This window comes from Chiloscyllium plagiosum, unplaced genomic scaffold, assembly GCF_037043375.1.
Source record: "Chiloscyllium plagiosum isolate Xiang-an unplaced genomic scaffold, Cpla_swu_hap1 HiC_scaffold_23, whole genome shotgun sequence".
NCBI classification, from domain to species: Eukaryota; Metazoa; Chordata; class Chondrichthyes; order Orectolobiformes; family Hemiscylliidae; genus Chiloscyllium; species Chiloscyllium plagiosum.
The window spans coordinates 5,304,622-5,322,717 of NW_028270161.1; the positions used below are offsets into that span (position 1 = coordinate 5,304,622).

Consider the following 18,096-nt stretch of genomic DNA (forward strand, 5'->3'; position numbering starts at 1 on the left):
TCAGCAATTAACCATCAAGGTAAACAAATTACAAAATTAAAACTTATGGTCTAAAATGCCATAATGTCTAGGATCTGACTTGTCCAGTATAACCACCAGCTGGGTTCAACCCATGACCCAATTCCTATTCAATAGCCATTGATTCTGGAAAGCACTTACAGATAACTGATTACATGAAAGCCAGTCAATATGTACATTGCTGTTGCACACAATTTGTGACTTAACCCATAAGATTGCCACAGACTTTGCTTTCATTGATGTTACCACAGTCCAGAAACAGCACTTGTCTCTGAACTACAAGGGGTTAGCAGTTTGAACTTCACTCCGGGGAGCTGAGAACAGCATATAGGTAGAGACTTCAGGACTGCATTGTTGGGGCTCTGCTTTTTAACTCCTGCCTTGTCTGTGATATTGGCAGAGGAGGATTGGAAGTATATTTGCCAATCTTTGTCCCACATCACATACAGGTTTATAAAATCATGAGGGGCATAGATAAGGTGAATGGTAAGGATCTTTTCCCGAAGATGGAGAAGTTGAAAACTAGGGAGCATATCTTTAAGGTGAGAGGAGAAAGTTTTAAAAAGGACACAAGTGATAACGTTTTTTTAAAAAACACAGGCAGCGCTGCATGTATGAAATGAACTACCAAAAGAAGTGGTGGATGCGGGTACAGTTACAACATTTAAAAAGATGTTTGGATAAGTACATGAATAGGAAAGGTTTGGAAGGTTATGGGCCAAACGCAGACAAGTAGGCATGGACTAGTTAGACCAAAGGATCTGTTTCCATGCTCTGTGACTCTATGACTGGAATTAAAATTTTACCCATACACAACATTCAATGAGTCAAAAGATCCGGACACAAAATATGTTTGGCTTATTAAATTTGGCTGTAATTAAGATTTCATTGCAAAACAGATGCTTATTCAGTATATCCTACAATCCAAGACAATAGAAAAGATAGTTGGCTGTTTGCTACTACTCTGCCACAAACAGCAGCAGATTCTACAGTGGCATTTCCTGGTCTTTTGTAAACTTATGAGGTGGAGTACTTTGGATGTTCCAACTTATATAACTGCATAGCCACTATTAACTGTTACTAAATAAGGTCCTCAGTAAATGCCAGGCACATCCTCCAAAAATAAAAATGGATGGAATAAAGAGAATGTATGAAAACTGTTGCTCAAGTGCTGAACTATTGTCTACTTCTTGTCTACTCCTCCTCGAAGCCTGGAAATGACATAAAAATTAAAAGAGCATTTACTGCAAGCTTAAACATTTCAGCCATGTACAATACTCATGAGATATTAAAATTAGATTTTTGAGAGAATATCCTGATTTACAGCATCAGGTTTCAGACATTAAAGGTGCAGCCAAGACAAGACAGCATGAACATGAAACATTTACACAGTATTTTTACAAAACCAAGACTATTGTGCAAGTGCCAACAATTTAAACTCGGCAGCATAAAGTAATGGAAAGAACAAAAGCATTGTATGATAACACAAAGCAAGATGATTTGGTATAAGAACAACTTGAAGAATGTCCAAAATACCAATTCACATTTAGTATGGACAGTCTGCCTCAAATGCATTTGAATGTAATATGAAGTGGTACACAATTATTGACACAGCAAATGTGAGTCGATAGTGCCTTCAACTGCTAAAGAAAATGCAATCATTTGCTGGTGTCATGAAAATGGCAAGTACCTGGGCAAAATATAGAATGCAATCCTCAGTAATGGCCACCAAGTACGGCTGAAATCTTACTGAGTTCAAAATTTAAGTTACAATAATTTACAGATGATTCAGGCAAAACCATCAATGACAGAACATATTCAATAACCATACATTTTAAAGTTTGTGTGAACACAATCCTGAATTCAAAGTATTTTCCCAAAGACTGTGTGAGCATATTTCTATTGACGAGACTTAAATTATCAAAAAATTGGTTTGAATTACCAGAAGGGTAATTAAAAACAATTGGATGCAGATGCTTGTAAGTTACTTAATACTAAACAAACACAACTGTGGGGTCATGCAGCTTTAATGCTTGTGCTTTTCTGAAGAACATTTCATTGATGTTTGAAATACTTGCACAGTCCCACAAATTCTTCTTTACAGCTCCCGATAGGTCTGACTCTTAACAGTTCAATCCAGGAATTATACAGAAAAGGTTCCATTCAAAAGCTAGCTGGTTAAAGTGCATTGTACTCCACACACTTTGACGGATCTGTTGGAAAATGCTTTTGGCAGATGGTCATCAACCTTTTCAAGCCCTGGAAGAACACCATTGAGGAAAAGTGAAGTGGGGCAATGGTTTTTGGCAAATGAATGTAATCTAAAAGGCTAAGCATTTTCCTGAATCACAAGTTTTAATGATCAAACGGGAATTTGGAGACGTTTTACAATTTTAAAGGTGACACATGCAAATTTATTAGGCAATTCACATTCCAATGTACAATGTCCAACGCTCTAACCATACTTAACAGTAAATAATTTTCTATAGTATCAGGGAGATTCAATACTGAAATACAGGTACAATTTTAGCTACCAGCCAAATGTTCATTTCAAACATATGAAAATCAGAATCTGGTGCCCCCTCAACAATCTGCAAAAATGTCTTTCAATGGACTCATTGTACCTGTAATTACGAAGCAATTGTTATCAACAATGTGTTTCTACTTTGCACAAGCTGTTCATAATTAAAGTGAATACCTCAGAATTAAGCTAAATGTCCAATGTTGCTTCCCTCTTAATTTCATCATAGCTTGTCAAATGCTATGTGAAATATTAGATTTGTTTCTTATCATTGTTTTCATAGTTTCTCAGTTTCTTTAAACATTAGCTGATCTCTGATGCTCACAAAGAGGTAAAGCTTATGGAGTGCAGTTAATGAGTTAACCAGACATGTTTCTCCAAGGTCACTGCTGAATGCTCTCTATAGCCAAATCAAGATAATTGTGGCTGCCTATAAACTAAGGCTAATCAGAAAGTAACTGAAGCAATTGAACATTTCTAACTACGGTCAAGAAACCATAATCATGAAATGACTGACCTTTTGTTCAGAAAAAGTGTGTTTTACATCTATAATATCATACAACATTGGGGTGTCATTAGAGGCAACACATATTAGATTGTTGATCTCCTGTACCAATGCGAGTCAGCGAATATACAAAAGCTGATTTTCCTTTACTGGTGTCAGCCAGATATTGTACCTTTCCTAAGACCATTTACACCAGAAAATAAATGTGGAAAGATGACTAAATCATACTAGCCTAATAAAAGCCGAAAGTACCTTTCACAGTTCAGTATAAAACCTCTCACTTAAGATTTAACGGACTAACCTGGATGTATTTCCGCTGTGTTTCATCATTTAATACATGTGCCACGTGTTTGGAAAAAATTTTTTCACGACCTGTACGGGCGTGGATACCAACCATGGTAACTCCAATGGGCCATGGAGCATTGCCAATGGCCATCTGAAGGTAGGCATCATTTGCCTGTGGAGAAGACAAATGCTTCATACAAAATCTACACTTAATGATGACACAAAAGTGGTCTAGTTAACTGTTCATTAACTTTACGTAATAAATCGAACAGAAGTACTCATGCAAGTTAAATGGCCAGATGATGCAAATTGCTATTGCACAAACTCTGATTCAACAGTGACAATTAGTTCTGTGCATCTTATGTGTTGAAGACACAGACTTTCAGGTGACAGTAATCCTGGAACAGTCTTTCCATAAAATGAAACTTCAACATTTCTGAAATAATAAAATTATGTTCAGCTGCATGCTGGTGTCTTCTGTAATTTCCCTTACTAAACATCAAAGTATAATGTATGGATCCTGTAGAAAGACAACAGCTCAACATCACAGCCATAATGAACAGATGCTGCAAAATTTATAAGACTGGATGGCTTTGACGTTTCTCTGTAGCTTCCCAAATGCCAAGCTACAATAGGCCATAGCAGCTTCATTCAATACATCTCATGGGCAGCACAATGGCTCAGTGGTTAGCACTGCTGCCTCACAGCACTAGAGACCCTAGTTCAATTCCACCCTCTGGTAACTGTGTGGAGTTTGTACATTTTCTACGTGTCTGCATGGGTTTCCTCCGGGTGCTCTGGATTCCACCCACAGTCCAAAGAAATGCACGTTTGGTGGATCGGCCATGATAAATTGCCCATAGTGTTCAGGGATGTGCTATGTGGATTAGCCATGATAAATGTCACGAGGTTCAGTCCTGGGTCTGGGTGGGATACTCTGCAGAGGGCTGGTACTGATTTGATGGGCTGAATGGAGAAAGTGAGGACTGCAGATGCTGGAGATCAGAGGTGAAAATGTGTTGCTGGAAAAGTGCAGCAGGTCAGGCAGCATCCAAGGAACAGGAGAATCGATGTTTCGGCTAATGCCCGAAACGTCAATTCTCCTGTTCCTTGGATGCTGCCTGACCTGCTGCGCTTTTCCAGCAACACATTTTCAGCTCGATGGGCTGAATGGCCTACTTCCGCAATGCTGGGATTCTATGATGATCTCACTGAAACCAAATAGCAAGGTTGATCTTTTATAAGGATTTATCCTTGACTACCAGCTTATCCAGCCATGAGCATCACAGGCTTCCCCAGCATGGGTGATATGACACCAAGGAGTTCAGATATTAAAGTCACAGAGACTTTTAATAGAGTCATAGAGGTGTACAGCATGGAAACAGATCCTTCGGTCTAACCCGTCCATGCCGACCAGTTATTCCAACCCAATCTAATCCCACCTGCCAGCACCCGGCCCATATCCCTACAAACCCTTCCTATTCATATACCCATCCAAATGCCTCTTAAATGTTGCAATTGTACCAGCCTCCATCACTTCCTCTGGCAGCTCATTCCATACACGTACCACCCTCTGCGTGAAAACGTTGCCCCGTAGGTGTCTCTTATATCTTTCCCCTCTCACCCTAAACCTATATCCTCCAGTTCTGGACTCCCCAAACCCAGGGAAAAGACTTTGCCTATTTAACTATCCATGCCCCTCATGATTTTATAAACCTCTATGAGGTCATGCCTCAGCCTCCGACACTCCAGGGAAAACAGCCCCAGCCTGTTCAGCCTCTCTCTATAGCTCAAATCCTCCAACCCTGGCAACATCCTTGTAAATCTCTTCTGAACCCTTTCAAGTTTCACAACATCTTTCCGATAGGAAAGAGTCCAGAAATGCATGCAATATTCCAACAGTGGCCTAACCAATGTCCTGCACAGCCGCAACATGACCTCCCAACTCCTGCACTCAATGCTCTGAGTGAACAATGCTATCTACCTACAACTCCACTTTCAAGGAGCTATGAACCTGCACTCCAAGGTCTCTTTCTTCAGCAACTCCATCTGCCACTCCTTAGTCCATTGGCCCATCTGATCAAGATCCTATTGTCCTTCGCTGTCCACTATACCTCCAATTTTGGTGTCATCTGCAAACTTACTAATTCTACCTCTTATGCTCACATCCAAATCATTTATATAAATGACAAAATGTAGAGGACCCAGCACCGATCCTTGTGGCACTCCATTAGTCACAGGTCTCCAGTCTGAAAAACAACCCTCCACCACCACCCTCTGTCTTCTACCTTTGAGCCAGTTCTGTATCCAATTGGCTAATTCTCCCTATATTCCTTGAGATCTAATCTTGCTTACTAATCTCCCCTGTTCCAGAATCGTCGTAGGTTGACAACATTTCAGCCCATCTTCCTGACACAATTACTAAGTTGAACAGCTATGTTGTATGACTCGAGTATCCTGGGATGCAATGTATCTGGTCCAGGGGGCTTCTCAGCCTTTAGCCACATGAGTCTCCCTTGTACTTTTTTCTTGTGATAGTTACAGTGCTTATCTCCTCACCACCTTCTGTCTTTAATTTATCAAGCACTCTCTTTACTTCTGAAGGATTATCCCTGTTTTTAATGCTTTGTACCTAACACGTTTCCTTCTTTTTCTTTGTCAAACTCTCAATATCCTTTGACATCCAGGGTTCCCTGGACTTGCCCTTCAATCTTAGAGGAACACACTGGCCCTGAACTTTCAGTAAACTACTTTTAAAATATTACCACTTTCCAAATATAGACTTACATACAAGTAACTGCTCCCAGTACCTGACTAATGATATTGAAACGGGCCTTCCCCCAATTAGACACTTAACTTCTGCACTATCTTTATCCATTTTCATAAGGACTTTGAAACTTAGGCTAATGGTCACTATCCCCAAAATGCTCTCCCACTGAAACTTGACATTCTTCATTACCTACGATTGGATGTAGCACTGCTCTCTCTCTCTCTAGTAAGACTATCTAGCTACTGGCTGCACACATTAATGTTCCACCCATCTAATCCTTTGACACTAAGGCTGTCGCAGTTAATACGAGCAAAGTTGAAATCCCCTATTATGATAATTCTGTTCCTCTCACACCTTCCTGTGATTTGCCTACATATCTGCTCCGCCTCTATCTCCCTCTGACTTCTGGAGGCCTGCAGCATAATCCCAAAGTGATCACCCTTTTTTTTATTTCCAAGCTCTATCCAGATAGCCTCTGACTAAAGGAAATAGAGAGAGAGATAGTGAACTCACTGATGTCATCTCCAAGAATCTTTAGTGATTCTGTAAAAGTCACAAAGGAACGAAAAACTGCTCATTTAAAACCCTTATTCAGAAAGGGAGGGGGACAAAAATGGGTAACTACAGGTTGGTTAGCTTAACATGGGAGCACCAAGTTGCCAAGCCACACATCATACTAATTCAGGAACCTGGCTGTTCCTTCACCATTGCATTTTCAAATCTTGGAAGACCCACACTAACAGCATATCAACCTAAGGACTGCAGTGTGAAGAAATGGGTTTTATTAAAGTACTTACCTTAACATATTCTCTTTGTAACATGAATTTGATGATATCTGTTATGGATTCTTTGATGTCCTGAGACAAAGTCTGGGAGAAAGTAGAAGAAACACTCATTTAAACTTGTATTTAGAGAAACTACAATAAATTAATGTAGCATTTATCCAAGTCTTATATGACTAATCAAACTGTAACAATCAAATAGTCCACAAACATTGACACAGCAGTAATTGCACAGAAAAAATATTTCCAATTTTTTTTATCAAACTTCATTATCGCCACAGGGCTTAAAGTTAAAAACATTCTAACTTTGAGAGTTGGGAATACTTACAAAAATATAGATTAGGAGCAAAAGTAGGTCATCTGGCCAATTCAGCCTGCTCTGTCATTCAGTAAGATTGTCCCCGGTCTGTTTGTGTTCCAAATTCCACGTTCCCATCTCTCCCTGATAACTCACGATTCCCTACCTAACTAAAATCTAACTACTTCCACCTTCAAAATATTCAATGACCCCACCTCCACCAACTGCTCAGGCCAAGTTCCAAACTCACGTGACCCTCAAACAGAAAAGAAATTCCTCATATCTGTCCTAAAAGGGGAGCCCTAATTTTAAACCAGGGTCCCTGAGCTCTGGACTCACTCATCCTTTCCACATCCACCTTGTCAAGGCCATTCAGGATCTTATACACTTCAATCCAATCACCTTATGCACTTCTGAATTCCAATGGAAAGACCACCAGCCTGCCCAATCTTATCTCATCGGACAACATGGTCAGTCCACACGCCAACCTAGTAAACTTCCTTTAAACAGCCTCTATGGAATTTAAAAGATTAATTTCCTGCTGGAAATCTGTACTTCTTCATTCTAAAAAGTGCACTACAAGTCTATGTTTTAAAAAATGTGCACCAATCAGAGGATACCTAACCGGTCAAGATTTGAGAGAAGATTTGTAGCCCGGGTGCTCGTTGTTGTGGTTCTGTTCGCCTAGCTGGGAATTTGTGTTGCAGACGTTTCGTCCCCTGTCTAGGTGACATCCTCAGTGCTTGGGAGCCTCCTGTGAAGCGCTTCTGTGATGTTTCCTCCAGCATTTATAGTGATTTGTATCTGCCGCTTCCAGTTGTCAGTTCCAGCTGTCCGCTGTAGTGGCCGGTATATTGGGTCCAGGTCGATATGCTTATTGATTGAATCTGTGGATGAGTACCATGCCTCTAGGAATTCCCTGGCTGTTCTCTGTTTGGCTTGTCCTATAATAGTAGTGTTGTCCCAGTCGAACTCATGTTGCTTGTCATCTGAGTGTGTGGCTACTAAGGATAGCTGGTCGTGTCGTTTCATGGCTTGTTGGTGTTCATGGATGCGGATCATTAGCTGTCTTCCTGTTTGTCCTATGTAGTGTTTTGTGCAGTCCTTGCCTGGGATTTTGTACACTACATTAGTTTTGCTCATGCTGGGTATTGGGTCCTTCGTCCTGGTGAGTTGTTGTCCGAGAGTGGCTGTTGGTTTGTGTGCTGTTATGAGTCCGAGTGGTCGCAGTAGTCTGGCTGTCAGTTCGAAAATGCTCTTGATGTATGGTAGTGTGGCTAGTCCTTTGGGTTGTGGCATGTCCTCATTCCGTTGTCTTTCCCTTAGGCATCTGTTGATGAAATTGCGCGAGTATCCGTTTTTGGCGAATACATTGTATAGGTGTTCTTCTTCCTCTTTTTGCAGTTCTGGTGTACTGCAGTGTGTTGTGGCCCTTTTGAACAGTGTCTTGATGCAACTTCTTTTGTGTGTGTTGGGGTGGTTGCTTTTGTAGTTTAGGACTTGGTCTGTGTGTGTGGCTTTCCTGTATACCTTTGTGGTGAATTCTCCGTTCGGTGTTCTCTGTACAAAAGAGGGAGTTTGACCTCACCCCTGGACAAAGTAGAGTACATCCAAAAAGCGCAACAACTGCTTGCAGATACTAACACCTACCAAAAGAGGGAGTTTGACCCCACCCCACAGCTCACCAATAGGATAAACAACACACTGAGGAACCTACGAAAAAACGGACAGTTAACTAGGTTTGACCTACAGAGAATGAAACCTGAAAGCAACAACACCCCCAGATTCTATGGACTACCTAAAGTGCACAAACCAGACATCCCACTCAGACCCATAGTATCACTACCAGGGACACCATCACACAAACTGGCTAAAGAACTACAGCAGAAACTGAAACACGTGGTCAGCGGATCCAGACACTCTATACAGTCAACACAGGAATTCTTGAACATCATCAGAAATATACACATAGACAAGGAAGAAACTATGGTCTCATTCAATGTAACGGCACTGTTCACCTCTATCGACAAAACCCTAGCCAGAGAAACAATAGCCAACCTGCTGGATATACAGAACAGACAACAAGACGGGGAACCTATCAACAAAGACCGCATACTCAAACTACTGGACCTGTGCCTCACAATACACTTCACATTCAACAACCAAATATATGAACAAATCAACGGCACACCCATGGGGTCACCCACCTCTGGACTCATAGCAGAAGCGGCAATGCAAAGGTTAGAACAAACAGTCTTACCGCAAATTCAACCCAAACTCTGGGTCAGATATGAAGATGACACTTTTGTAATCATTAAAAACACAGAAATAGAGAACACACACCAGATCATCAACGCCACGCTCGCAGGAATCCGATTCACTAGAGGGGAAGAAAAGGACAACCAACTCCCATTCCTAGATGTGATGGTACAGAGAACACCGAACGTAGAATTCACCACAAAGCATACAGGAAAGCCACACACACAGACCAAGTCCTAAACTACAAAAACAACCACCCCAACACACACAAAAGAAGTTGCATCAAGACAATATTCAAAAGGGCCACAACACACTGCAGTACACCAGAACTGCAAAAAGAGGAAGAAGAACACCTATACAATGTATTCGCCAAAAACGGATACTCGCGCAATTTCATCAACAGATGCCTAAGGGAAAGACAACGGAATGAGGACATGCCACAACCCAAAGGACTAGCCACACTACCATACATCAAGAGCATTTTCGAACTGACAGCCAGACTACTGCGACCACTCGGACTCATAACAGCACACAAACCAACAGCCACTCTCGGACAACAACTCACCAGGACGAGGGACCCAATACCCAGCATGAGCAAAACCAATGTAGTGTACAAAATCCCAGGCAAGGACTGCACAAAACACTACATAGGACAAACAGGAAGACAGCTAATGATCCACATCCATGAACACCAACTAGCCACGAAACGACACGACCAGCTATCCTTAGTAGCCACACACTCAGATGACAAGCAACATGAGTTCAACTGGGACAACACTACTATTATAGGACAAGCCAAACAGAGAACAGCTAGGGAATTCCTAGAGGCATGGTACTCATCCACAGATTCAATCAATAAGCACATCGACCTGGACCCAATATACCGGCCACTGCAGTGGACAGCTGGAACTTACAACTGGAAGTGGCAGATACAAATCACTATAAATGCCGGAGGAAACATCACAGAAGCGCTTCACAGGAGGCTCCCAAGTACTGAGGATGTCACCTAGACAGGGGATGAAACATGTGCAACACAAACTCCCAGCTCGGCGAACAGAACCATAACATACCTAACTGGTAGAAAACTCAACTATAAAATAAAAAAAAAGCAGAAGTGACTATCAGTTTCAAAATTTTTACCTTTTTCCGAAGTTTCCTGAAGAGAGGTTTCAAGTAGGATTCAGTCTGCTTGTGGGTGGCTCCAGCAAGTTTACCCTGAACACTGCACTTTAAATAATCCTCCCTGGCATTCAGGTCTTTTGCCCAAACATCAAGAAGAAACTATAGAACGAAATCATAAAAATATATTCGAGAACTCTGAAGAACACACAAATTAGTTATTAATGCAAAGTTAGGCCATTAAGCCCCTTGAATCTGCTCCACCACTCATTAAGATCATGGCTGTTCTAATTACTGCATTCAATAACCTTTCAGTCCTTTGCTTTTCAAGAATCTGTGTCAAAGGTGCTGCTTCTACTGTTTTTTTTGGTCAAGGGAGTTCCACAGGCAGATGAATGACCATCTTGAGAACAAACATTTCAGAACTCTTCTGAAGGTCACAGGAGTTGAAACGTTAACGCTGCTTTCTCTCCACATATCCTGCCAAACCTGATGAATTTCTCTAGCAATTTCAGTTATTTGTTTGTTTCAGGTCTCCAGCATCTGCAGTTCTGTTTTATATTAGAGAAGAAAAGTCTACTTTTTGTCAAGTATTAGGAAACACACATAAATAGCAGGTCAGGAGAAGCGCAATAGCATCAGATTTCACAATTCAGGCTTTAATCTTAAAATATTAGGAGATCAAAGCACTGCCTTTCAGGATTGAGGATTGTTTCTACTTCATGGAACACTCTGAGATATGCAGAGCAAAGTTTCTTGGATGCTGCAAAAAGCCGTTTAAAAATCTTTGTTCTACCTCTGAATAGAGACTCAAAACATTCAAAATGCAGTTCAGAGATTTTCATTAGTAAAATGACAAAAGATTATGAACGTATAATCCACAATTCTGGTTTCATTTTATGATTGCATTCTGTAAAGCCTACATGAAGACACAATTACATGTGTATGCTATTTCTTCACATTGACAGACCTTATGCATCAAATTGTTTCTCTTTTTTGGACATCGGACTAGGCTAGTGCACTGAATCCACTTTTGTTTTAAAAGAACATGGATTGGCAAAGTTATCTTTTAATCCCAATCCCATATAATATACCTACATTTTTTAATACAAAATGTGCTTTGAGATATGTTGAGTCAAAAACAGTTTCTAAAATGCAGTGAAAATTGAGATAATGCAGTTGTTGGAGCCCAAAGGATTGTACGCTGTTATAACGAACCGCTGACATTAGATCCTGTGCAGGATCAAAATGGCACAAGACAAGTGAGCTGAGCAGAGAAACAGGCTTTATTTGAGGGTGGGTGGGCTGGTGGTTGTGTGCGCAAGCTGCGATTCGGTGGGTGAGCTGAGCCATTCGTCAGGTCAGTCCAAAAGTGAAGCAAGGGGCAAAGCTGAAGACAGAGTGGGGTTGTCAAGATGAAGAAGGAATCCTGTTGAGGGAGGGAAAATGGTGGGCATTGGGAGCCATGAGATCCTTGCAGTCTAATTAATTTGAGAGTATTTGATCCAAGTTACATCAAACTTCCACTATATTTCTTCCGAATGCTTTAGGACAGCTGATGTTTGGTTTTAAATTATTACTACTTATTGGAATTGGTTTCTTTATACGTATATTGTTCAACCTTCCTTGTTGCTCTGTTGACTGCACCTTCAGTGGTAATCTCAATGGACCAGCTGACAAGAACTGGAGACACTATAATAAAATTTTTGATTATTCTGCATCATGAAAACAGTCGAGAGAGGAGTCTTATTTAGCAATGAGTTATTATTTAAGACAAGGCAAATGTGCAGAGTACTAGAAAAAACACAGACTATTCCTACAACAGAACTATTTGAGGCAGCTTACCAGGTGCAAATTGGTTAATGCGTATCCTACATTACAAAAGTGACTCCATTTTAAAACATTTTATTGGCTATAAAGTATTTTGAGATGCTGGTGGCCTCGAGTGGTAAAGGGGGCGTTTGGAATGCTTGCCTTCATTACACAGGACACTGAGTGTAGGAGTTGGGACATCATCCTGCAGCTGTACAGGATGTTGGTGAGGCCACTTTGCAGTAATGTATACAATTTAGGTAATCCTGCTATAGGAAGGATATTATTAAATTGGAAAAGATGCAGAAAAGACTTACAAGGACGTTACTGGGACTGGAGGGTTTGAGTTATAACAAGAGACTGGATAGGCTGGGCTTTTTCACTGGAGCATAGGAGATTGAGGGGTGACCTTATTGAGGTTTAAAAGATCACAAGGGCTATAGATATGGTGAACAAAAAAAAAGTGTTTTCCCTAGTCTGGGGGAGTTCAAAAGTAGAGGGCATAATCTGAAGATGAGAGGAAAAAGATTGGAAAAGGAGCTGAGGGGCAATTGTTTACACGCAGAGGGTAGTTTATTCATGGAACAAAATGTCAGAAGAAATGGTAGATGTTGGTACAGTTACAACATTTAAAATATATTTGCTCAGGTACATGAATAGGGGGAGATGTTTAGAGGGATATGGGCCAAATGCAGGCAAGTGGGACTAGTTCAGTTTGGGAAACCTGGGCAGTGTGAAAGAGTTGGACCAAAGGATCTGTTTTCATGCTGTATGACTCTAAATTCAACTTGCCACCCTTATTATGGTCAGGGTAATTCATTAACTCATTTAAGGTAGTGTTCAAGAAAATAGTGGGGAGGCCCAGGTTCAAGTACCAACTGCTCCAGAGGTGTGCCACAACATTTTGAACAAGTTGATTAGAAATGTCTAAAACTATTTAAAAGGAACTAAGTGAAGCAAAGAACTTATTCCAGGGTAATGGGACAATTGAGTTATTTAAAGAGCTAATTACTGAATCTCTAATGGGGACGAGATAGAAAATCCTCCAAATTCCATTGAATGCAACAATAGCCAAAAAACAAACCTGGCTCTCTCTCCCAGTACAGCTCAGATTTTATCGAGGTAGGCCTTAGCTAGAAATTTGACATTAAAACACTGGCTCCCAGTTTCCAAAGTTGGAGGTTTGGAGAAATGATGGCGCCTCCAAAGTCAAGTAATTCATCTGATTAGGTCAAGCAGGGAACTCCGTTTGGCAAGGGGAAATTTGTTCATATTTACTTCAACTCTAGAGTCAGCTGAGATCGAACAATCAGCAAAAGATAAGGAAGCTTGCTAATAGGGATTATGGTAAAGTATTTATAACTTTGCTGTAAGGTTCTGTACTTAGATAATGTGTGATCTGACGACAATTGTTATTCTCTATGCCTACCTACTTTCTGTAAAATAAAGTAGCTTAAGGATTTGTATTTAGCCTCATCCCACTAAAGCCCTTGTCCATCTGTTTTTGAGAAGACTGGAAAAGTCCTCATGAAAACAAGTGAAATAGAATATTAGAGTACAAATCACAAAGGGGTACTACATTTATACCCCTTGAATATACAAGTGTACAGTTTGACCATGTGTACTGAAGGCCAACTTTGCGCAACAGGCAAGGTTTATTGAAAGTAGATCTGAAACATTTAAGCAGCAGCAAAATTCATCCAGATGTTAAAAACAGTTAATGCAGATTACTGGGATGTCTGGAGATGGGAATGATTACTTCGGGTTGCTGGCACAGTGAACGGGGGAGGTCATTGAATCAAAACATCTAACTATTCAGTACATATGAACCTTTGATTAGAAAGTCTATCAGGCAATTTCAGTCACAATTAACCCTACTAAGACTGACAGCTGCATCACATTGTGATATATATCCTTGTGAAATATAGCTGGCTAGCTCAGTCAGTAGATTATTAGACTCTTAATTTCAGGGTCATGGGTTCAAGCCCCATACTGGGCACCTTTGTAACAGAATCATGCTTTCCAACGGGAAGCGCTGGCTTCATTCCTCCAACAGTGTCACTGCTCAAATAGGGTCACTGTCCAAGGGAGGCCCTCTTGTGGCACAGTGGTAGTGCCCCTACATCTGGACCAAAAGGTCTGGGTTCAAGACCACCTGTTCCAGAGGTGTGTAATACCATCACTCAGCAGTTTGATTGGAAAAATATATTGACAATATAAATAGGGGACTTATAAACTGAGGATTCTCTCAGTTAATCAACGACATATTAATCATCTGTTAAAGCTAACCGTTTTCTCTCCTGGTCAGAATGCACAAAACCTAGGCCATGTTTACACCATCACAGATGAAGACCTGATATATACCATCTCAGACAAGTTTAAGCCTTAAAATTTTAGGATTCCATGGAAGATTACAGTTTTCTCAGTAGGTTTTTTTTTGGGGATGTGCACACACTGGAAACTTTACATCTAAACTACCTAAAATTCTTCAGAATCAATAAGTTTGGGGGCTTTATGGGGGGTAAGAACACCTTTTAATAAATTCATGCTCATTGAAGAAAGGAACTTTATTGCCCAGGAAAACAACATTTTCCATTTCAAACGTTAATTGATAGCATCAAGCAGTCTACTTCAGGTACAGCATGCCAGATACAGATTAAATCTCCTGTAATTTATCCTCAGTACATGCCTCTAAAGAACATCTTCAACTCAAAACGTTGAAAGTGGTTCTTTTCCAGCCTAGCTATTGCGTGGTCTCCCTGCCATGGGACTGTCAATTTTGAGGCAATTATGCTTAATTATGAGCAGTTTTGTGCATTAGGCTCCTGTATACTAGGCATTAAATAATAGCCACCGGACAAGGATAGTTTCATCATGTCAGACATGGCTGGTTAACTCTTTGGACCAACTCGTTAAATATGCATAATTCACTGTCCGAAAGAAGTGCTCTAAAAATATAGCTAGCATTTGCTGTCTTACCCTTAGAACTTTGGTTATGGTATCCATGTCTTTAGAGTCATCACCCTGACCCAAGGATTCACCCAAGGCCTGTAATAAAACAAACAAACAAACAAACCATCCGTTGAAATTTGTGGAAGTATTGTGAATTAACCAATTAACAGCAGTTAGCATGAAAAAAAAAACAACTTATTTGTAGCTGTTGTGACATTATGAAAGTACATTGCTTTATTTTTTAAAATGGCTAATGCTTTTTCGTTTGATAGTCATGTGACATTGTACAGATGTTGCAAGAGGGAGAATTAAAAAGACTGCAACTCACATTGAGAACGTTAGTGCAGATATGCTGTACAAATAAACACTTTCACAGATACTGGCTCTGGACCCAGACCCAGGAATATTATGCAAGACTCTCTCAAGCTGCCAATGATAGGTTCATCATCTACTAAACTTGAAGATTCTGTTTCTTGGTCATAGCAAGTAAACCTTGACCGTATTTACTGGATACATCTTCTCACTAGCACAGTGGACAGCTGATGTCTTCTACAGCAGACAAGCTAGCACCTCAGGAATTGAGGATCTGCAGCCTTCAATATTCATGGCTTATTTACCACAAGCAGTGTAGAGTCAAAAATTAGGAAAAGTTTGATTTGCTGGTTGCTCAGCAAGTTTACAGCACTGAAAGAAACACTGCTTTCTCAGACCAATGTTACCAAGTCTCCCTCTGCTGTGATAACCCCGACATAGCGTTTCAGTCCTCCAACTATATCAGTCACAAATGCTTACATCAATTTTTGCAGCATATCCTCTTACAAGTGTCCGCTCCTTTCATTTGTAATCATTTATTCTATGACATTTATCTTTCAATGTTTATCATGAAATGCTGTAAAATATGTTGCTGGCACAGAAATCTATATGGAAACACTAGAAAACTACAGTCAGTCAGTCATGTTCTGAAAAAGACAGATTAATGTTTTAGATTCAATATTTATATCAGAATATGAAGCATCTCATTCAAATCCTAGTCTATCAGATGTGATTGAGATGCTAAAGATTTCCATTATACTGATTTCAGAGTTTCAGTATTTCTATTTTTGTCTTTTGATAGTTTTTATACTTTCAACATGTTTGTCCCCTTTTGAAAGCAGCTTTTTAAAGCTCCTTTGGTATCTTTTTATCATTCTTTTCTACAGCTTTAAAATCTAGATGATCCTGTGTGTATCTTCCCTAAATTCAGGTTTTTCAGAGACTTTTCATATTATTGAATATAAATGATAATCTCAAACTATGAAAGCATTAGATCACCCAACATTCAGTCTCAGCAGTTTTGAATTTTGTTTCAGAAAAGGGGAATTAACTTCTAAAACACAGTTATCAGTTCTCAATAGTTCAAAACAAGCAAGATTACTAAATAGCAGCTACTTTAAAGAAAATACAAAGAATGAGCTGCAAGTGTTAGATTACCCAAAAGCAGAATTTGGTGGCAACTATTGGTTAGAATTGTAAGAACTCAAGGTGAAATGCTGTGTATACTGACGAGGTCCAAACAGTGTTATTACTATTCCACACATCTTACTATTACTTAAGATGTGCAGAAGGCTAACTGAGATGATGCATTTAGAAATAAGGGAACATTGGCCCACTCCTGTTCCTATCAGCCTCTCGAATATGCACCACAATTCAATGAGATCATGGCTAATCTACAGCCGAACTCCCTGTACCTGCCTTTGATCCATATCGCTTAATTTAAATCAGAGTGGTGCTGGAAAAGCACACCAGGTCAGGCAGCATCCGAGAAGCAGGAAAATCGATGATGTGGGCAAAAGCCCTTCATCAGGAATAGAGGCAGGAAGCCTCCAGGGTGGAGAGATAAAATCTCTGGTTTCCAGCATCTGCAGTCCTCACTTTTGCCGCATATCCCTTAATACCTTTGCTGAACGTTTATCGATCATAGATTGAAAATTAACAACTGATCCAGCATCCGCTGGCATTTGCGGAAGAGCGAGTTCCAAACACCACCAGGCTTTGTGTGTAGAAGTGCTTCCTAGAAGATTAAAGATAAAGCCACCACCAGCTCGGCCTGAAAGTCAATCAGAATCAACTGGAAACATCAGATATCAACCAATTTTGAACAATGGAAGTGAGGGATGGAAGAAAACTTCCAGAAGCTTGCTCAGACATCAGTAAAATATTACAATTTTCATACAATCAAGTCTACAATCCACGACACAGATGTGAAGAATACAAGGAAAGATCTCTGGAAAGAATCAACATTTCAATATCCTAAAGCCGAGTTAAGTCTTTGGCATTCAGAGCTTTGACTTGTACTTCTAATTAAGGCTGCAATAATTCCTTTCTGTATAACCATTGTGTTTTTATTGAGAAAGGTTTTCTTTACAAAATTATAAAACTACAAAAATATAACAATTTAAAATTATAACAACGATTACAACGAACTAACTACTACCCTACTCTACAAATCAAAACTACAATCACTACAAATCTATTAAATAAATAAATAAATAATGCCACTCAGCACAACCACACTAAAGTGCCCAACCTTCTGGAGCATTAATTATTACAACCGTATTTATTCGGGATTCTTCCTCCCAGGGCACAAGGCTCACTAAACCTAACCACCATGGTTAAACAAATGCTTTCATTAAAATGGCAGACAAGCCTGTGTCCAGGTAATTCAAAAAGCGCTGCTATGTGTTATAAAACAGTTCTGTCTTATGGTGCACCATGTTTGTGAGGAAATCCAAACAA

At 40.1% G+C, this 18,096-nt stretch overlaps 1 protein-coding gene across 5 annotated transcripts in view; it reads right to left on the reverse strand.

The window, feature by feature from the left end:
* Window positions 1-870: 870 nt before the first annotated feature.
* Window positions 871-18,096, reverse strand: part of prpf18 (PRP18 pre-mRNA processing factor 18 homolog (yeast)) — a 30,219-nt gene continuing 12,993 nt past the window's right edge. For all 5 annotated transcript variants that reach the window (XM_043714179.2, XM_043714178.2, XM_043714182.2 and 2 more), the window contains 5 exons: window positions 15,349-15,417; window positions 10,579-10,719; window positions 6,897-6,968; window positions 3,346-3,501; window positions 871-2,277 (listed from right to left, as the gene is read on the reverse strand). In XM_043714179.2, the coding sequence (XP_043570114.1) occupies window positions 2,197-2,277; window positions 3,346-3,501; window positions 6,897-6,968; window positions 10,579-10,719; window positions 15,349-15,417 (519 nt within the window). In that variant the 3' untranslated portion in view covers window positions 871-2,196. The remainder of the gene's footprint in view (window positions 2,278-3,345; window positions 3,502-6,896; window positions 6,969-10,578; window positions 10,720-15,348; window positions 15,418-18,096) is intronic.